The following is a 23,173-nucleotide window of genomic DNA, read 5'->3' as shown; positions in this document are numbered from 1 at the left end:
AGATGTTAATCTCAGCTTTTTACTTTATGTGGATGATGTTGTACTTCTAAATAAATCTGGTACAAGTCTACAAGATTCCCTGACTAAATTGAATAACTAGATTTGTAATAGATTTGGTATAAAAGTCAAAAATAACAAGACAAAGACAATGAAAATAGGCAGAGGCATTGAAAATATCAACTGCATTGTGAATGGAGAATTTATAGAACAAGTAAAACATTTCAGCTACTTAGGTACGATTTTTAGTGAAGATGGTAAATTAAATATGGAAATAGACAACAGAATCAACAAAGCCAGTATGGTGGAAAGTCAACTGAATAAATTTATATGTAATAAGAGAGAAATTAGTCAAAACTCTAAATTAGCTGTATACAAGACAGTGTTCAAGCCGATTTTAACTTATGGATCTGAGACCTGGATTATATATAAAACACTTGACCAAAGACTAGAGACCACACATATGAGAGTCCTGAGAAAGATTAGGGTGTGAGAAAGATTAGATGGCATCAACAGCAATATCATATTAAAAACGAGGATATTAGGAAAGAACTTGACATTGTTAGCATCCAGGAATGTGTTAGCAGAGCTAATCTCAGGTCTTATGGTCACTTAAACAGAATCGGAAAGGAAAGATTAGCAAAGCATTCTCGGCCAGGTTGGCAGGAAAAAGACCAAGAGGAAGACCAAGATATCGGTGGATTGATACAGTAAAAAAGTGCCTTAGAAGACAGAAATACAAGATCTGATAATGTAGGAGTCTTTACAGGTAACAGATTAATTTCAGGAAAGTTTTAGATAGGAAGTTAGTGGTGATGTAAGTTTTTCATGTACTACTACTATCATATCCTGTACACCACTTGATGGTATGTGTCAGGAACTTGAATGATGATGATGATGAATGTATGTAAGATTCTATATGCTGACATAGTTAGATGAACTTTTATAAATGCACCAAATGTTTATAAGGATATAAACATTGGAATGTCAATAGCAAATATATATTTGCCAGTGGTGCAAGTTAATAGAAAATACAGAGAATAATAGAAAATACAAGTCAAGATAAAATGGTATCTTACATACCATTACATCTACAACTTGCCTTATATAGATTTGGATAGGAAGTGTACTTTCTGTTTTTAGTGTTATAGTCATGGATACATGTTGAATCTTGAACTTTAGGTTCATATGCCACACCATCAGATTAGTAAAGGGAAAAGATGTTATATCATTACTCCTTCTATAATTGTTCATCACTAGTATGGTAAACTTCATGTGGTGCTCAGGGTTTAGCCTATACTGACGGTGCTGTACTGCAGGAAGTGGATGAGATTAGAGACTTGGGAGTGATGGTTGACAAGTCACTGTACACTTTGTACAGTGACTTGTCAAGATTGCAGGATGGACTCGACTGTCAACAGTAGACTGAAATTTAGAGGGCAGAGCATATTGCAAGTGTTGCAAAACTGCACGTCATAGTGCTGCTATGATAAGAAGCTCTAACATGTAGGGATAAGGAAGTGGTTGTGCCACTTTGTAAAGCACTGGTCAAACAACACTTGGACTATTATGCTCAGATTTGGTCACCTGGTTTTTGGTGATGTGAAAACATTGGAGAGGGTTGGATTAATGAGCTGAGCAGAAAAGTTGTTGAAGTACATGGAAATTCACAAGGCAGTATCTGACACAAGCAATGTATAACTACATACCAAGGCAATAGTGAGTAATTAGAGTAGAAGTGAAATGGATGCACAATGAAATCAAGCAAGCTGTGTTGGAAAAGAAAATTCCATGCAAAAGATACAAGACAGCTGGTGGTAATTGGATCCACGAAAAGCATAAAGTGCAGGCTAGGCTAGGAAGGTGACAAGCATGGTAAAGAAAGAAAAGGTTTACTATGAGAGGAGATTGTCTGGTCAAACCAAGGTTAACTCAAGGGAATTTTTCTGTTATATGGTAAGCAAAAGAAAGAATAATTATGGCAGGTTGAAACAGGTGGATAGTCATGGCAGCAGAATAACAGTTGCAAAGGATATACTGGAATTACTGAATGAGCACTTTATTAGTGTATATCATACTGGTGTAAATGATGCTGTGCAATATATAGAACGGAGGCAAGTATTAGGAGAACTGGCAGTGAAATAATCACAGGTATATCAGGTGTTGATTGGGTTAGATGTTAATAAGGCTGTGGGAATGGATGACATATCAGCATGTATTCTTAAGGAATGTGCACAACAGTTAGCTATGCCCTTACCTGGTTGTTTAATGAAAGTCTTGCAGTGGGTAGGGTTCATAAGGAGTGGAAAGAAGACAAAACAGCACTTCTCCACAAGCATGGGTTCTAGAACTGAAGTTTCCAATTATAGGCCCATCTGTATAACTGCAGTTGTGGTCAAGGGTGTTGGAGAGATTGGTAAGGAATAGAATAAAGAATTGGGTTAATGGACATAGCATTCTTTAGGATGGTCAGCATGGATTTGTAAAGGATAGGTCCTGTCTTTGCAATTTACTTGCATTTTATGATAATGTAACAAGTGTATCAGATAAGGGAGAATCACATACAGTGATATTCTTGGACTTTGCAAAAGCGTTTGATAGATTACTACATGATAAGTTGGTGTACAAGCTGCAGAGGATGCTGATATTTTGCTGGTATTATATCTGGCATCTTCAGAGTGCAAAAACAGTTTCTCACAGTACACGATCATTTTAGTTAATAGTTGGACCAGTTTAAAAAAAAAAACGTGTAACCGACAATACAAGGAAACTAAAGTTCTAACTGGCACCATTTATTGCATAAAGAGAAAGAAAAAAAGCATTCATTTGATCATAAAATGACTGTCTCCCAGATTTTTGGTAAATTGATACTACCACACCTGTTGAGGTTTGGGGAATTTTTAAAAACAGTTTCTATAACTTATAATGACTTTGGTGTAGCACTTTTGTTTTCTTTCATTTGATCTCATGTGAAGGGGTATCCAAAGCATTTTCAGCTAGTCCTAACTTGTCTTAATGATAATGGAGAGTGTTTGTCCTTAGAGGAATGGATAAGGGTTACCAATTTGATGTATGGTTTAAATATGGTGCAGAGCTGATATTTATTAAGCACTCTAGATATATTTTCAGAATTGTCCTGAATGTATGGGATGGAAACCGTGTTGATATAGTCTTGTGTATTAAACAATGAAGGAGATTTCCAAGGAGCATTTAGTATTTTTTTCTATTTTTTGGAGAATTGTAGCCATTGGCTAAAAAAGTGTGACCTAGGTAAGTGGGTTCAGTGGTAAAATCATTATCATTGGAAACACATAGTACTGGCTCTGTGAGTTAGTGTTTTTAGGATAGCATATTGCTGTTATTATTATTATTATTACCCAAGATCCCATGGAGCCAAAAACTCATCTAGGAGGTCCTTTTATCACACACACACACACACACACACACACACACACACACACACACACACACACACACACACACACACACACACACACACACACACACACACACCTCATCATACCGCACTTTAAACATACTCAAATTCTCTGCAGACACCACACTCTCAGGCAAGGCATTCCAATCATTCACAACTCTGCACGAAAAAAACCTGCTTCTCACTCCCCTACTTACACCCTCTTTATACAGTTTCCAGGGATGCCTCTGGTTCTCCCCTGATCTCCCACTGTTTTCTGTAGAACCTCTCCAACATTGATCCCATAACAACCCCTTACTAACTTGTAGGTCTCTATCATATCTCTCCTTTTTCTCCTATCCACCAGACTCTGTAAATTGCATCTTCTCAATCTTTCTTCATATTCGACATTCCAGAGGTCAGAAACTACCGTAGTCAGTCACCTCTGGACCCTTTCCAACATCTCTTCATCCTTCTGAAAACCAGGTGACCAAATCTGGGCACAATAGTCCATATGTGGCCTAATCAAAGCCTTATACAATAGAACAAGAATCTCCCTACTTCTACAAGTCAGTGTCGTCCGCATCATTCTCAGAAGTCTTTGTGTTGTCTTCACAATTTTGGCAATGTGTTCCCTAAATTTCAGATCCTTATGCACTATCACCCCAAGATCTCTTATTTCCTCCACCTCTGACAGTATATCCTCACCAAGCATAAATTCTGCATCCCATCTTTGTTTCCCAAATTTTAAAATATTACATTTTGCAACATTGAACTTGTATCCACATTCCCATGGCCAATCACTCAATTTATTCAAGTCTTCTTGTAAGGTAACAACATCTTCACTACTCTTCATGGTTCATCCCAACTTTGCATCATCTGCAAACAACTGAATATCTCCATCCAAATCTTCACCAATATCATTAATATGCAAAGTTAAACAGTAATGGCCCTAAAACAGACCCCTGAGGCATACCACTAGTGACTTTCCTTTTCCTGAATATTGCTTTCCCCATACACAACTTGCTGATACCTAACAGATAGCCAGTCTTGGTTGGATGATGATAGCTCAGTTGGATGATGGTGTGATTGTTTGTTCAAATATCTCCAAGTATGTGTGGTTGTTTATAAACAAAAAAAAAGATTAACAAAATCATTAGGAAGTCATGTGACTAGTTTATCTAGTAAAGGCAGACAATAATTAGATTCCTGTTGCATTGTGAAGTGCAATGTGTCTGAACTATGTGGCCAAATAGCAAACACATCATCAACATAGCACAGCCAAACGACTGGTTTGAGAGTGGCTGTATTCATTGCTTGATTTTCTAAATGTTCTACACATACTGTCTGTTGAATTAGAAATTTATATTTAATACATATTTATATAAATATGTTGGATCTCCTTTAGTCTGAATTACAGCACGTATGCAGTTTGGCATAGATTCCACAAGGTGCTGGATTGCATTTATGTCTATAACATACTAGGCATTCACCAGCAGTCCCTTAACTGGCTCAGATTGGAAGAAAAGGACTTTGCTCCTGGATCTGTTTTTCTAACATATCTAATGCATTCTCAATGGGATTCAGATCTGGGTTTTGTGGCGGCCAGAGAAGATGGTGGAGGTCACTGCCATGCTCGGTGAACCACAGCTGAACAATTCTTGCATGCTGGATAGTAACATTGTCGTCCATGAAACAATCATTTCATGCTGGATAAAAAGTCAACATTGCAGGATGGAACTTGACTGTCAACAATGTTCAGATATTCCCTGGAAGACACCCAACATTTCAGCAATATCAGGGGATCCGTTCTGTACCAACAGAACATGTCCCACACCATGACACTTCCAAAACTTTGAGTTGTGTTTACAAGGCAGGCTGGATTCATTGATTCATGTGGTTCCCACCACACTATCTGCCTCCCATCAGTACAGAACTAAGTGTACAGTGACTTGTCAAATCACAACTTTTTTCTATTCTTATAGTGTCCAGTCACGGTGTTCCTGACACCACTGTAGACAAACTTTTCTGTTCTTCACAGAAATCAGTGGTTTCTGTATAGGTGAGACTTCCAATACTGATCCTCTTCAATTCCCTGTACACGGTTTGGTAAGATATGGGTCTGGAACAGCCTTCAATAAGCGCTTCGGCGCTGCTGCTTGCTCATAGAAAGTTCTGTTTGTCCATACAAGCCTTCTCAGATGATGCCAAACTCATTCCTGACAGACAGTCTTAGGACCACAGTTACACTCCTTTAACAATCAATGTGGATTATTTTTCCAATGATTAAACACCCATGATATTTCATCTTTTGAGAAACCAGTCAGCATTGCTGTTTTCAAAATCTTGGTTCCTGCAACACAGGTATCCACAATAAGCCCTTTATCGAACTCTAAAAGATTCCTTGTTTTTTCCCATTGTGATCAACACTATTGATGATTACTGACCACAGCAGCATTCTCAAATACATAATTGCCTAGAACAAGTGGTGATGCACATGACCAAGTATTTTGCATATACAATGTGTAAGTGAAGTTTACATAGATTTACATAAAGTTTTTTTCTAATTGAGTGGATGGCATGTGTATGTAGAAATTGGCTGAAGGATAAGAAAGGGGCAGCCTATAACTGTCATGTCTAGTTGCTTGTATACCTTCCCTTTTCATGCAACCTAACCAGCATAAACTGTATAAATTTGAATAATTTAAATATGTCAAGCAGAGAATATGACTTTAACAAATCCAGGGTTTCAGTTAATGGCACTCTGCTAAAGAGTGAAATAATATTGAACCTAATCAATGTGTCTGAACTTCTTAAAATATTGTGTTTTTTTTTTTCAGGTGGACAGAATTTTTACAAAAGAGGAAGAATTAATTTGGGGGGGGGGGGGGGGGATGGGCTAGTAATTCAGCCAAATGTTTAGCAAGTTACATGTAGGACTGTTTATACTATAAAAAAACATATTTAGTGCTTAATAAATATCAGCTCTGCACCATATTTAAACCATTTATCAAATTGGCAACTTTCATCCACTCATCTATAGACAAACTCTCTCCTTTATTACATCCAGGAGTGTATGAAGTGCCCTGTACTTGTGACTTGGCTTATTATGGACAGACAAAAAAAAATCTGTTGACATCCACCTTAGAGAACATAGAAAATACATTCAGCACTATTGTTATGGCAATCAGGACTAGCAGACCATGCCTGGAATATATCCCTTTACATGGAATCTGATGGAAGAAAACAAACTAATGTTTTTCTTGATGACTTGTGTGAGGATAGAAAGGACAAGAAGAGAGATGGGGGGGGGTGATGATGATGATATCAGGCAAATTTTGTCCACACAAAGTGGAAATGCAAGATGTAAATAGTGATCCTTATCCACTATCACCCTCAGATCTCTTATTATCTCCACCTCCAACAATATATCCTCACCAAGCATAAATTCTGCATCCCATTTTTGTTTTCCAACATTGAACTCACATCTCCATTCCTGTGCCCAATCACTCAATTTATTCGAGTCTTCTTGTAAGGCCACAACATCTTCACTACTCTTCATGGTTCATCCCAACTTTGAATCATCTGCAGTAAACAACTGAATATCTCCATCCAAATCTTCACCGATATCATTAATATACAAGTTAAACAGCAATGGCCCTAAAACAGACCCCTGAGGCACACCACTAGTAATTTTCCTTTTCCTGGATATTGCTCCCTCATAAACAACTTGTTGATACTTATCAGACAGCCAGTCTCCAATCCAATTCACCAATCTAATATCCAACCCTATCTAATCCAGTTTGACTATCAACTTATCATGCGGTAATCTATCAAACGCCTTCCGAAATCCAAGTATATTACTGTGTATCCTTCTCCTCTGTCCATGTAAGTAGATTACTAAAACATGACCTCCCTTTAGTAAATCCATGCTGTCCATGAAAGATAATACCATTGTTGTCAACCCAATTCTGAATCCTAGTTCTCACAAGCTTCTTCAACAACTTAACTACAACACCTGATACACAAAGATAGGCCTATAGTTTGATGCTTGAGTTCTATCAAACTTGTATATTAATGATATTGGTGAAGATTTGAATGGAGATATTCAGTTGTTTGCAGATGATTCAAAGTTGGGACGAACCATGAAGAGTAGTGAAGATGTTGTGGCCTTACAAGAAGACTTGAATAAATTGAGTGATTGGGCATGGGAATGGAGATGTGAGTTCAATGTTGGAAAACAAAAATGGGATGCAGAATTTATGCTTGGTGAGGATATATTGTTGGAGGTGGAGATAATAAGAGATCTGGGGGGGGGGGGGATAGTGGATAAGGAACACTATTTACATCTTGCATTTCCACTTTGTGTGGACAAAATTTGCCTCATATCATCATCAGCACCCCCCCCCCCCATCTCTCTTCTTGTCCTTTCTATCCTCACACAAGTCATCAAGAAAATCATCAGTTTGTTTTCTTCCATCAGATTCCATGTGAAGGGATATATTCCAGGCATGGTCTGCTAGTCCTGCTTGCCATAACGATAGTGCTGAATGTATTTTCTATGTTCTCTAAGGTGGATGTCAACAGATTTTTTTTTTGTCTGTCCATAATAAGCCAAGTATCACCTCTTTTATGAAGTGGCACAATCTTGCCTCCTTCCACTCCTTAGGAACTTTTTAATAAGAATATTGCACTTGGCCCAGTGCAATATTCATATTAAAAAAAAATGTCAAGGATGGCATCAATTCCATGGCACATTCCTTCAGAATAAGTGGTGATATATTATCAAGTCAAACAGCCTTATTTACATCTAGTTTTTCTCAACTCCCCATACACCTCTTGCTCACTTACAGTCAGTCTCTCCTCCCCATCATCAACTGCTCTCCTCTCCATGAAGTCACATTCACAAAATTGAAAGACCTTTATTCATTTTCCTTATTTGGGAAAAAAGAAAATGAATTCCTCGAGTTTTTGAGAGATAACTATCTCAGGCAGCATGTAAAGGAGGGTACATGAGGATCGAGAATTTTAGATCTGATCATTTCATCATAGGATGTAATTGTGAATTGGGTTTCACACTTTCCTCCAACTGGTCATGAAGTGATCACCAGGGTGGTGGTTAGCCTTAAGCAGACTTTTGTGAGGAAAGAATATGTGGAATTATAAAGCTGGTGATTATGACAAGCTTAGGAGACAGCTTGGATCTACAGCATGGAATTAGGAGTTGAGCGGTATGGAAATAAATGCTGCTTGGGAACTGACAAAGAAATATATAACAGCATCAATTGTGAATATATTCCAAAGACTAAAAGGTTGAGTATGGTAGCTGTAAAATGGATGAATGAGGAATTTAGGCATGAAATCTGAAAGAAGAAGGTATTTGGGAGCAGTACAAGATTAATAATGGTAATAATCAGTTACATGAACAGTATAAAGAACAAGCCAAGAGAGTGACTCAGTAAGGAAAACAAAAGTGCAGTATGAGCAAAAATTGGCAAATCAGGCAAAAAAAAAACTCAAGAGAGAGAGATTTTTAAATAAGTGACAAGTAGAAGAAGATTGATCGTGGTAAGATGATATTAATGGATGAAAATAATAGAATGGTAACTGCTGCAGAAGACATTGTTGAGGTATTCAGTGATCAGGGTGGCATCATGAGTAACTTAAAGTGTAGAGGACATAGAAGAGGATGGCTTAATTGTGAGTGAGCAGGAGGTATTTAAGGAAATAAATAACCTTGATGTAAATAAGGTGATAGAATTTGATGACATATCATCACACATCTTAAGAAATGTTCCAGGGAATTGGCATGCCTGCTTATTAAGAGTATTACAACAGCACAGGTTCAAAGGGAGTGGAAAGAAGGTAAAATTGTTCCACTGTATAAAGGTGGTTACAAATTATAGGCAATCTGTATATCTGGAGTTGTGGTGAAGGAACTAGGGAGGTTGGTGAGTAGTAGAATACAGAAATGGGTTGATAACAGCGGTATTCTGTGTGGTTATCAGAATGGGTTTGTTAAATGGAGATCATGTTTTACTGACTGACTTATGCACTATAACACAGTGACAAATATCTTGGAGAAGGGAGATGCATATACAGTGGTGTACTTGGATTTTGCAAAAGCTTTTGATAGACTGCCATATGACAAACTATAAAATAAATTAAAACAGATGGGATTGGATAACAGACTTCTGAGTTGATTCAGTGACTGGCTGTCAGATAGGTATCAGAAAGTTGCATATGGGGATGCAGTATCCCGAAAGAGGAAGGTCACCAGTGGTGTATTGCAGAGGTTAGTTTTGGGACCATTGGTGTTCAATTTGTATGTTAATGATATTGGGATGGGTTTAAATAGCAATATGCAGCTGTTTGCAGATTATGCAAAATTGGGGAGAGCAATGCAGAGTCAAGTAGTTGTTATGCCTTACAGGAGGACTTGAATAGATTGCATGAATGGGCAGATAAGTGTAACTGTCATTCAATGTTGAAAAGTGTTAGGTTTGAGATTTGGTAAGCATCAATAGGATGCAAAGTATACGCTTAGTGAGAAAACTTTAAAGGAAAGTAGAGGAGATGAGAGATCTGGGAATGATGGTAAACAAGGACCTGAAATTCAGGGGCAGATTTCACGTGTGGAAATGTCACATCGGATAATGGCAATGATGTGGAGGACCCTGACATGCAGAAATAGAGAGGTTATGATGCCCTTGTATAAGGCTTTGTTCTGGCCCCATATGGATTATTGAGCACAGATTTGGTCTGCAGGTTTTCCTGGTGACAAGGATATATTGGAGAAGGTCTAGAGAAGAATCACAAAGGTGGTCAGTGGTCTTTGGAATGTGGAGTATGAGGACAGATTGAGAGAATGTAAGTTGCAAAGCCTCGTGAATAGGAAGAAGAAGGAGGGGGGGGGGGGATATGATTGAGGTATATAAGCTAGCCAGCGGTTGTTATCAAGTTAACATAGAAGAGATTTTCATAGAATGGGAGAGGGAATAGAACAAGAGGCCAACTTTGGAAACTGTATAAGGAGGGTGTGAGCAGAGGAGTGAGTAAAAATTGTTTACATGGAGAGTGGTTACTGAGCGGAATGCATTGCCTGAGTATGTTGTGAATGTAGACACATTGAATCAGTTTAAGGCACGGTTGGATATGCATTGTGTGCAATAGTGTGTACCTCCCATGATGAGTCTCTGACTCCATGGAGGTCAGATGATGATAATAATAATTATTATTAAGAGTGGCTTAATTTATTATGTTTTTAATATGACTTAAATAAACAGGTTTAAATACATAAAACAAAAAAAAATCTATATTCTTATGGTGACATATTTATTTATTTGTGAAACTTATAAAAGTTTTGATTTTGTTAATTACTCTTTTACTGGTATTTCAATCTTTAAACAATAGGAAAATAGATTTAAAAACAATTAATTAAAAACTAACAAATTAAAATGAATTAAATATATTTATAAATATTAATTAATTGATCAAATAATTAATTAAAATAATTACTATTTAATAGAAAATAGAAATAAATAGAACTAAACCATTTTAAAATTAAGTTTATAGTGCAGCATATTTGGTAAAAATCATATTCCTGAATGCAACTCACATCTCTTATCATGGAATTATCATATTATTATTAACAAAGCTCTATGCGGTCAGCATGCTCATTCATCCTCTCAATACTCACATCACCTTCTAGCATTAACCACCATTTTATATGTAGCATCCACTTATTAATCTTTCTTGTTGCCAAATTTTTATACAAATTCTAGGGATGACATCTCATTCTGTCCATCTCATTTCCACTCTACAAATCATATTTTCTGTATTAAGATGATAAAATCTACTCACAAAGTTAAAGGTCTCTATTACATTACTTCTCCTCTGACTGTCTGCAAAGCTCTGCAATTTACATTCTCTGAAACTCTTTTTATAACTAATATTCCACAGTCCTGATATTACTTACATCCTTAGATCTGGATCATATCTGGTTTCTCTAATGATAAGAAAACCCTAAATTTATGCATAAAAGTCCAGGTATGATGTCATTAAGGCTTTGTGCAGTAACAATCTGTTTTATTTTTCCTGTTTTTCATTGACTTGCTCATCACAGCAGCAGCAACTTTCCATCCTTTATCCAAAAACTTTCCCTTCACCAACAAATTTCTGTGAAATGAATCCATATCCATGCCTACCTTATGGTAAATTTTTAAACTCCAAAACTTTGAAATACTGACAGTAAAAACCTAAACACAATTCATGCTGATTAGAAATGCACCCAACTTGTCATGATGACAAAGACCAATTTCCATCACTCTCTGTAATTTCCAAAATTTAGATCTAAAAGAGTGCTGCTTTGGGAAATGTAAAGGCATTAGTGGATTTTTATTTATTTACATAAATATCAAAAACAAATATCAAGATAAATATCTGTAAGAGTAATATAATCTCCAAATATAAGTAGATATAGCAGGATACCTCCATAAATTATTTGTTGAAGGACAGAAAGAAAAATGTCAATAAATAATTCTACACATACCCACAAATAAGATGAAACTTTATAATTTAGCTATTTTAGTAGGAATAAATTTAAAATTAAACTTACTCAAACTAGATACAAATCATTCAAATTTTTGCTGCTTTAATATTCAATTCATTCTCATTAAAAATCAATGGGATTTCTTTTAATAAAATTTTAACAAAAAATTAAATACTTCTAAACCATTGTAAATAATACCTTTTCTTGATAACAAGATGGTTGCGATGAGTTGCTAACTGCATGTGATAATGTCTCAATGGATTTGCTTAAATCTAGGGAAAATTTCATAGCTTTAGTTACAAAAGCTCCTCATATAGAAAATGCACTCATATGATGCAATTTACATCAAATAATATTAATTAAACATCACATTTACAGCAAAACAAAATGCAATAAATAATGGAAAAACATGTACTGTATGAGATTTATTTTACATATTATTATACATGAAAGACCAGACTCAATTTCTATGTTAAAAATAAATGAAAACATTTTATGGCAAAGTACTTTTATAATAAAAATTAATATGCAAAATATCTTCCATTAAACAGAAAATGATTAAATATGTCTGGAGCAATAAATATACATGCTGACTGGTGAAAAGCTGTCAATGTCAAAAATAGGTGAAACAAGTTTATAATTTCTTTGACTTAAAACTTCAAATAATATTTTATGGCTACAATTTCTGTTACTGAAGTTGAATTCATCCTTACCTCTCTCAAACATTCTTCAGAAAATTATGTTAGGTTATCTTTTAAAAAAGAGAATATTTAATTTAAATTAGAGATGTTAGAATGTAAAGAAATTTTCTTCTATCCTATCTCTTAGTTTACAGTGAACCATTTCACACAAGGTATGGCAGTTTAAACTGTGTCAAAGGATCAGTAACCCAAAGGAAAGAAAACTAATGCACAAAGTGACCTCACTATGGCAAACAACAAAGCTTGGGAAAAGTAGGTCGACTAACTAGCAATAGTAAGAAAAGTTACAGGAAAATCAATGTAAGATTAATAATATTAAAAAGTTTAAATTATATAAGTGCTTTGTTTATGGCAATTAAAAAAACATTAATAAATATCCATTGTAATTTTTTTTCTATGAGGATCCCATAAGAAAAACTAAAAGGTTTATTAAAAGTATGGCAAAAAAAGCAGCAGAATTTTTTTATTTTTTTTTCAAAAAAATAAAAGCAGTGAAAAATGTGAACATTTAAAATTAAGATTCATAAGCTGCAATTTTCATTTGTTAGTACACAATATTATAACAGTAATTTCTTTCAGTAAGTAATTGCAGATATAATTTTTTATATATTCACATAAAGTTTGGTCATTCTTGGGTTAAGAATAAAAAAATAAGAATATAATTTCTTATCAAGTATAATTTACTTTCTAGTAATGCCAAAACACTTTCTCCAATTTCATAAATGGTATTTGTTATTCTTCTCTCTATCCACCTTTCCTCATCCTATTACCTACTTAATTCATGTCATCTAAAGTAACAGGTTTCCATGACATTATTTTCTCTCTCTCTCTCTCTCTTTCTTTAATGGTAATCCCATGCTCAAGAGCTATAGTACATTAATACCATAGATGGATACAGCGTTAAGGAAAAACTAGAAAATTGTAACACTGGATCTGAATACCTGCAGAATATACTCTTTAGGAAATGAATAAGAGGGGGAAGACTGTTTAAAAAGACAAGGAGAAATGAATGAACAGGAAGAATTTTTTTTTTCTGCAAGTTTGATGTTCTACTATGAAGGAGTATTGCATAGCTACTGTATGTCATTTAATAGCTGTAGAGGATAGTGGGGAATTAATAAACACTAATTCTGATGAACATTGACTCTGAAAATATTTGTAGGAAATGCAAGCAGGCAGAAAGTGAACATCTGTGCTTGTGTGTGCATGTGAGTGTCAGAGAGAATATAGAGTGAATCAGATAATTAATTAATCTAAATGCTTTCTTCTGTACTCATGAATTTTTAGGGAGCTCTTATGGGCAAGAGTAGCAATCTGGTTGGATGGAGTTGAGATTTGTACAGAATTATCAGAGCTAAAGCAAAATCTTTAGCAAGAGAGAGCTCAATTTCTTGAATGTTTAGGAAGCAATATTTGTAATATGTTGATGCTAAGAAAAACTGGAGGTTAGATTTAACACAGAGCCTGTGTAGCTCAGTTGGTATAGATGAGTCCTTTAGTTGGAAATACCTGGGTTCAAATCCTGGGTTCCTATGACATGAGAAACCTTTATCAGATCTTTTCAATCATATGATGAGTTAGCTAGGCTCATATAGAGGTGGAAGGTTTATTTCTCCCAGAAACACAAGTTTCTTGTCCTACAAAATAGGCAAAACCAGTGCTACGAACACACATGAAATATTTTCCCCTAGGAGATACAGGAGATTGAATGGAGTAAAAAAAAAAATGAAAGCTCCTTCTGAGAGCAAAGTTGCATAAGTTGCAAAAATCTCCAAGCAGTGTCATATGCTTTTTCCATATCAAAGAAATTTGATACTAAGTGCTTGCATTTTAGAAAGGTATCTCTAATGGATGCTTCTAGTCAGACCAGGTGATTAGTTGTTGAGTGATATTTGTGGACACCAGCTTGTGTTCTGGAAAACAAGTTGTTTTTCTCCAGAAACCATAATAAAATAGGGAAGTTAGCTATTTTTTTCTGGAATCTTATACAAACAGTTGATCAATAATTTATTGGGAATTTTGGATATTTCGCTGGCTTAGCAAAAGCAATAATTGCCTTTTTCTAGTTATCCAGAAACACGTTCTTACAGAAAATTTTGTTGAATGGATACAACAGTTGATTCCTAGCAAATGGAATAGATGTTTGATCATCTCATAATGCATTTTATCTGGTCCAACAGCAGTTGAGCAACATTTAAGCATCTCTATTTTTGGGCAAGAAACTCTGGGGAATAAGAAGATATTGCTGATGCTTTGGCAAAAATCTCCCCAAAAGTGTCAGCAATTACTGTTGGGCCAAGGATAGATTGAGTAAGCGGTAGGTCTTCTTTTTCTGGATTTTATCCTAGACTTCACTGCTGTTGGTTGATCTTGTTATAGAAGATGTGTATTGGATAGAGGATTCCTTTTTGCTCTGATGATCGATGTGTCTTGCTCGGGCACATTTGAAAGCAACGAGTTTGGTTGTGAATTACTTGGGAAAGATACTAAGTTTTCTTCTATGCTTCCTTGGCTGCTGCACAATCAGCATTCCACCACAGTTTAGGGAAAAGTGGAAACCAACTAGATGTTTCAGGAATTGCACTGAAGCAGAGTGTTTAATAGACTGTTATATCACTATATTGTTGACAGGAGAGGAGCTGACCATTACAGAATTCCTGTGATGCTAGGAAAGAGGTGAGCCAGTTAGCTTGCTCGATTTACTGTGATGTAGTACCATAGCCCCCCCCCCCCTTATCCGTAGGTTCACTATCCATGGTTTCGGTTATCCATGGTCAACCCCAGTCCAAAAATATTAAATAGAAAATTCCAAAAATAAACAATTATAATTTCACAGGCAAAGCAGATACGATACTAGACCCAACATTATTTCAAAGCCAAATGTTTGTAGAAACAATGAAAGTCTCATAAGTTACCTGAGAGCTTATGAGAATATAATCCTTGGCATCTCCAAGTTGCCTTAACTTGCACTACACACTACTTAAGTAGTGCGACACTTTCATAGTTTCCACAAACATTCGACTTTGAAATCATGATGGATCTAGCATCCACTTTGCCTATGTAATTTTACATTGCCGAAATGAAGCCTTATGGCTCTTTCTTTTAGTAATAATTTGCAGAGTAATTTAGTAGTAATCTAGTAATAATTAGTAATTTGCAGAGTCTGGTGGATAGGAAGAAGAGGGCCGATATGATAGAAACATTTTTCTTTTTTGGAGAATTGCGGACAGCCAATGTCCATCATTTCTTCTTCATCACAAAAAATATCAGAACATCATGAAATTAGCTTCCCTCCAGGTTACTAAGGATACTAATTGTTTTATCTTTGGGGGAATCGAGATAACCATCCCAACCAGGGGCACGACAAGGGTATTTGCCATCTGGGTGCAAACTTTTATCGGCCGCCCCTAATACTGCATTGTATAATCCAAATTAGATATTAGCTACATAAAATGCCGCCCTATCAATGTTGCTGCCTGGGTGAGGTGCACCCCTTGCACCCTCGGGTTGGCACAGCCCTGATCCCAACTATTAATGGGTCTGGAGGTACATTTTTGATCCTCTGTAGTGCATGTTTCATTACTTTTTTTAAATAGTGGATATCTTGTGTAGTGAGATCTTTTGTTGGCATGTCCTCAGGAGTGAGCCTGTTTCAATTTTTCTCTTTAATATGTTATAAGGTGACAACAAGCAAATGATACCATTCAGGGATGATGTAATGGTAAAAAGGTGTGACCAATATATATGCATTAAAGCTTCTCCCTACTCACACCTTCTTTAAAATTGCCTTCACTGTGCAGAAGGGTTTACTACCAGATGTTGCTACTTTTGTGGTACTGCTTCATCCCCCAATAAAGTTATTGATAAATGCTTTGCTTGGTTTTAAATTTTTGGATCTCCTTTTCATCCTTCCACTTTTGGCATGCTTGGGACAGATGGAATGGATTGCTAGAGGTGGCTGTGAGTACTTTGCTGGTGAATAAGCTCAAGAAGTATGATAAATATCATGTGGGCAATGGTTAGAGCTTCAGCAGTGGGTTTTTGACTCTATGAAGGCACCTGAGAAATAACAATAAATATGTTGAACTATTAAAACTGATAAACAATGTTCACACATATCATCGCCCTTCAAAAGGAAGTGGTATGAGAAATTAATATAATCTATGCAAGAACAACTCCTGTAAGAACAAGATTCAAGCAAGAACAACTCCTCTCTATAAGCCCTCTGCTAAATGAGTATCATCATCGCCCATGGGTTCAATGCCTGTTTCACTATCCTTTGCTAAGTCTCTCTGTATACCACCAGATGACTCAAATCCTGCAAACTCTTTCCATGCCACTCTTTCACATCATCTACCCACTCTCAGCTTGGTTGTCCTCTTCTATTTATACTGTCCATTGTGCCAAACATCAAGGTTTTGATCTTTCTACTGTTATCAATTCTGTAGCTATGTCCATAAAACTTTAGTTTCCTTTGAATTATTTTTTGCATCAGATTTACTTTGTAGTTTACTCTGCAATACAGTTCTTCATTTGTTACCTTTTTTTTTTTTTTGTACCTATCCAATTCGAAGAATCTTTCTATTGTTATAGAAAGATTCTTCAATATTCGTCTCACAGAGTCTTTGACCATTACCCATTACCTATGACTCATAGCCATAGAGAGCACTTGAATATGCATGTTTCCAGCAGCCTCAGCTTTATGGGAAGGCTCACTGATTTACTTTTCCATATCTTGTCCATTGTTTATAGGTTTATTTAGCTTTTGTAATTCAGGATCTTATTTCTTTCTTACAGTCTAAATCATGTGTTATGTGAAGTTCCTAACCTCTTCCAGTTCTTGTCTATTGATCTTTAATTACTTTTTCATCCTCTTCTCTCTGAATATCATTGTTTTTGTTTTATGAATGTTCATTATCAGTTCATATAACTTTCCTTCTTCGCTTTGCTTCAACACTGTTCTGTTTAGTTCCTTTTCATAATTTTCAATAATGATTATGTCATCTTGCAATTTGCAGATATTCATATCCAATTTGCATTTATGATATCCATTGTTCTTTCTAAAAGTAGGCTAAAGATGCTTGGGGATATTGGGTCTCTTTGTCTCATGCCTCTTGTTGTCTGGAACCATCTTCCTACTTCTTCACAGTTTCTCACAGGAGCCTCTGCTTTGTCAATGATGTTCTGCAAGAGACATATCATGCCACTTTCTGATCTACAAAGGTGGTCTGAAAAGTTCTCAGCCTAATAATGAAAAAAACGAATTCATAATTTCAAAATTATTTTTATTTTTCAACATAATCTCCCTTAAGACTAATACATTTATTCCAGTGATGCTCCAGCACCATTATCCCATCCCTGTAGTGGTTCTCAGTAAGATCTGAAAAATACCCCTCTACAGCTGCAATCACCTCTTGATTCAAAGAAAAATGCTGACCAGCGACGAAGAGCTTTAGTTTTGGGAAGAGATAGAAGTCATAGGGAGCCAAATCTGGGAAATAGGGTGAATGTTCCAACAATTCCTAGTGCAGATCCCTTAATTTTCCCATTGCCAAAACACCTTTGTGAAGAGGTGCAATGTCCTGATGAAAGACGATTTTTTCTTCAGCAAACAAGGTCTTTTCTCACGAATTTTTTCGTCTGGCTGGTTAAAAGATCGGAATAATATTCCTTTTTACTGTTTTACCTTTTTCAAGATAATTAATAAACAAAATGCCTTTAGCATCAAAAAACACCGATGCCACGACCTTTCCTACTTTTCTTCTTTGGCACTGAACAACCAGCTTCTGTCCGCTGTTTTGACTGCTGTTTGGATTCTGATGTGTAATGGTGAATCCAAGTCTCATCCATAGTAATAAATTGATGCACAAAATCAGTTTAATTCTTGTTAAAACGCTCCAAGCACTTTCAAAGATTTTCATGCGAGTGTGTTTTTGATTTGCTGTGAGCAAATGTGGCATCCATCTTACGGAACGCTTTTTCATTTGCAATTCTTCATGCTAAATATATCCTACATGTTCTTTTGAAATACCTATAGTCTCAGCAATTTCATGCACTTTGACTCGCCAGTCATCCAATACCATATCGTGCACTTGATTAATAATTTTTGGTGTTGTTACACTTTTTCGATGTCCTTCACGTGGATCATCCTCATATGGCCACGTTTAAACTCGGCAGCGCATTTATTAATTGTCCAAAATAAAGGAGAAGTGTGCCCATAAAGATTTCTGAACTTCAAATGAATTTCTTTTGGCATTAAATCTTCTTTTAAAAAGAATTTTATAACCACACAATACTCAATTTATCCATTTCAAGGGATACAGATAATAATACTTTTGCTTCAGACAGCTGTATAAAACAAACTGCTTGATAGAATGACTTGCAATTTCACATGGATGCTTATGAGAGATGTGCCAACTTAGATAAAAAAAAAAAAAAAAACTCATGCCAATAGTATTTCCATTTATGGTCGAGACCAATAACTTTTCAGACCACCCTTGTATACTGTCAAATATTTTCTAAAAGTATAAAAATAGGTATAAACATTTTTATTTTTATGCAGAGCTTTCTCCACAATTAATCTTAACATTAGTATTTCGTGCACAGTATTTCTGTCTCTTCTAAATCCTGATTGCTTGTCTTCCAGATTTTCTGTATTAGTTTCCTTATTCTTTCTGTTAATATCATCATAAGTACTTTTCCCACATGTCTCATTAGAGCTACTGTTCTGTAATTTTTGCAGTCCATTTTACTTTCTTTTTTGTGAATAGGTATTAGATTGATCTTGCCCACTCTTTTTTTGTTTTGCCTTCCTCCCATGCCATGATAACTGGTAAAGTTTGTGTATTATCACCTTGCTACCACACTGCTAACTGAACAGCCAAAGCTTAATTTAATTTTCCACTTAATCTCATAAAAATTGCTATATTTTTATATTGTTATAGTTTTTTTTCTATATTATGGTATTTGCTGATGGGATTTTTTTTCCTATCTTATAATCCTGCCTGCAATACATGCAGGAGCCAGGCAGATGATGATATCTTAAGTGACAAGCTAACCTAGCTGAAGCATCTACATTCTCATTTCTCCTGATCCTGACATTCAGGCAAATGTCCAGATGGAGCCTTCTTACATTAGAACAGATGTTGGATCTGAGAAAGCACTGGATGTTGTTATTGGTATACAAGAGAGTGTTTGAAGAGAGTTTCCTGAATCTTAATGCACCATTGGTAAAATTTTTAATTTTATGTAATTTAACAGGTTCTGCAGTATAGTTGGTACATTCTAGTAGGATCTGATTAGATATTTATGCTGTCTGTTGTAGACTTCACTAGAGACAAATTTTGAACCATTTGTATAGACAAGAAGTTTCTAATGTTTTGGCAAAACTCTCCATGAGAGTATCTGCAAATGTTTTGAATGACCAACTGCACATCTATTCTGTTCCAGGATTGGGGGATAGGGATGGGAGTGGATTATTTTCCCTTCATTTCTAGATTGTGTCTCAGACCTCTTTAGTGTTTCTTGCTCTGATGATGTGAAGTGATCCAGGAGTCCTTTTCATTCTGATGCCTGAACATACTCTGTAGTGTCCAGACAGATAGACATACATACACACAACATTTAAGAGTAAGTTTGTGTGGTGGTGAATTTGTGGAAGATACCTCCAAGCTTTGTTTTGGGCTTGCTTAGCTATTAAGCATTCTGAATTCCACTATGGTTTTGGGGAAAGACAGAAAATGGGTACAGCAGTTGTGGCAGCTTATATTATATACTCTATAATTTATTTACTGTTATGAGTAAAGAGTCAGTACAATTAAAATGTAAAGCAATCTTAAGGAACTAAATATATAAATTATAAGAATAAACCATTACACATAGCCATATAGTGAGTCGTCATTTAAATCATAAATTTATGTCCAAATTCATCAGCAACTTAGCTGCTTTTCTTGGCACACCCACAAGGTCTGATGGGCTACCAAGGAAGGCTTGTGGACTGCATTCATACATGATGTGAGTCAAGGGTGCACTGCAGTTGCAAGCCAGAGTTGGAATGATGCCTCAAGACTACAAGTATGCAGTGCTCCTACCTTGTCTAGTTCAAAGACAATTGAATGTTCACCAGGAGTGATAAGGGAGATCAAAGCCAGATGATTGACTAGTTTAATCCTTTGCAACTTCTTTGTTAAACTTTTGTTTGTCTCTGTATTATTCCAATCTTCTTTTCAAGCACTGAAAATATTAAATCCCTCATTTATCTGCTGTTCTGCAGTTTTGACAGATTGAGCAGATCCAAGTTTGTGACATCCTGCCATCAGATCAGTGTGGATCAGGAGTTGTGGATTGTTCATGATTTTTTAATATTCTCTTTGAAGAAACTACTTTCTGCATAGAGGTAGGGCAATACTGCTCAAAACTTGGAGCCAACATAGTAGGGTTGGTTTATTTGTTCCTGTAATGATTCTTATTCTGGTGTTCAGTTGGTTATTAACCTTAGAAGTGTGTGTGTGTGTGTGTGTGTGTGTGTGTGTGTGTGTGTGTGTGTGTGTGTGTGTGTGTGTGTGTGTGTGTGTGTGTGTGTGTGTTGTTCAGCCACTTAAGTGCACAACATTCAGCAGGAGCACATTGACCAAGCTGACAGAGCATCTCTGCCAGGACTCCCCACTATGTGTTAGCAAGCTTCTGAATGATGTCATGGGATGCCAGTTTAGCTACAAGTATTGAAAGATGTTTGTGGAATGTCAGGATAATATCCAGTGAGACCCTAGATATTTAAGATTTGAGTTGTACTTTAATGTTTAACTGTTCATCTCAATTTTGAGTTTATCATGGGCCTGTTTATGATAGAGGTGAAAACAAGATCTTCTGTTTTACTTATGGTTAGTTGCACTCTCCAATTTCTAAAACAGGTAATTAACATAGCTAAACCTCTTGTTAATATATCTTCTGTCACTTTTAGTTATTGATCTTCATTTGATATTTCCAGGTTGTTGGAATAAGCAAACTTCCTGGAGAAAGTAGAGGGCAGGGCACTATATTATCATATCTTGGTCAACTAGGGCACTTGTGAATGAATCAATCTACCTAGATCTAGGTCTCCTTCAGGGTCTTTTTGTTGCTATCTTAGCATCCAACCAGGGCCGGTCTGAGAATATCTGATGCCCCTATGCAAAGAAAATTTAGGTGCCCCTATACATTGTCTCTCTATATATATTTTGTCATACTCACACAAGCACATGTACCCCTACACATACCCAAAGTCTTAGCATCCCTAGGCGATTGCTAACAATGTTAAGTTCATTCCTACTATCTTCAATTTTAATATGATTCAACCATTGATACTATCTGTTCGCCCCCTTAATTTTTCTCAGGACACTAATATCTGTAATCTCTTTGATCAACTACTTTATTTCTAACCCAACTCTCAGATCTATTAGCATTGGTTTCAAAGCTGTCTTGTATATTGCTAGTTTAGTATTTAGGTAATTTCACTCTTATCCCATATAAATTTATTCAACTAACTTTCCGTCACACTAGCTTTTCTTATCTTCTTCCATTGATAATTAATTGCTATCTTTACTAAAAAATATAGCTAAACACTTGAAATATTTTATTTGTTCCATAGGTACTCCACTAAGAATGCAGTTCAAGTTTTCTATGTTTCTTCCTGCTTATTCTTGCCTGTTTTCACAGTTTTAGTCTCCTTATTGCTGATTTTCATGTCAAATTTGTTACAGCTGTTATTCAATTTCGTTAGAGAATCCTGAACACCTGCACTGGATTTGTTTAGGAGTTCCAGTTCATCTACATAACACAAAGAGCTAAGTTTGATATGTCCAATTCTAATATCAGATTTAACTACTTTATTATTATTATTATTACACCCTCCATGAAGTTGGTAGGCTCAACATGGGAGGTTCACTCAAACTCACAACATATCTATCATATTGAAACTTAAAATCTTTAACATTCCCTGCATTAACAATCTATTCCAATAATGTTTTCCATTCACTCACAATTCTCCATGTAAAAAATCAACTCCTCACCCCCCCCCCCTCTCCACCACATTCTTACATAACTTCCAGGGGTGGCCTCTGGTTCCTTCCCTCTTGCCTTCTACTCTTTTTATAATTCCCTCACCACTTTAACACGTTCACTGCTATGCTACTTCGGCATAGTCTGTTCCCGTACACCGAGAAATTTCACTTCTTCAAGGTCAGTACAGTAATCTCGTTGCTGGCGGTAAGCGTCATACGAGTATACTCGTAGCTGGCTTGTGTGGCTGGTTTACCAACTACGAGTATACTCGTAGTTGGCAGCGAACATGTTAAATATCTCTATCATATCACCTCTTTTCTCCTATTCACCAAACTCTGCAATCTACATTCCTTCAACATATCTCCATAGATGACATTCCCGAGTTCTGATATTGTCTCAGTCACTCATCTCTGGACCCTCTCCAATCTTTCCACATCACATTGAAAACCAGGTGACCAAATCTGAGCACAA

General features: G+C 36.0%; 1 protein-coding gene across 5 annotated transcripts in view; it reads right to left on the bottom strand.

Annotated features, from left to right (window-relative positions):
- The window catches only part of LOC150101835 (uncharacterized), a 574,375-nt gene that overhangs the window by 246,238 nt on the left and 304,964 nt on the right, over positions 1-23,173 (bottom strand). For all 5 annotated transcript variants that reach the window (XM_090400439.1, XM_090400440.1, XM_090400442.1 and 2 more), the window contains one exon: positions 12,162-12,235. In XM_090400439.1, the coding sequence (XP_090256565.1) occupies positions 12,162-12,235 (74 nt within the window). The remainder of the gene's footprint in view (positions 1-12,161; positions 12,236-23,173) is intronic.

Source organism: Typopeltis vanoorti, chromosome 11, assembly GCF_054136105.1.
Source record: "Typopeltis vanoorti isolate ZY-2024b chromosome 11, IOZ_Tvanoo_1.0, whole genome shotgun sequence".
Taxonomy (NCBI): domain Eukaryota; kingdom Metazoa; phylum Arthropoda; class Arachnida; order Uropygi; family Thelyphonidae; genus Typopeltis; species Typopeltis vanoorti.
This window is presented reverse-complemented; position numbering and strand designations above follow the sequence as displayed.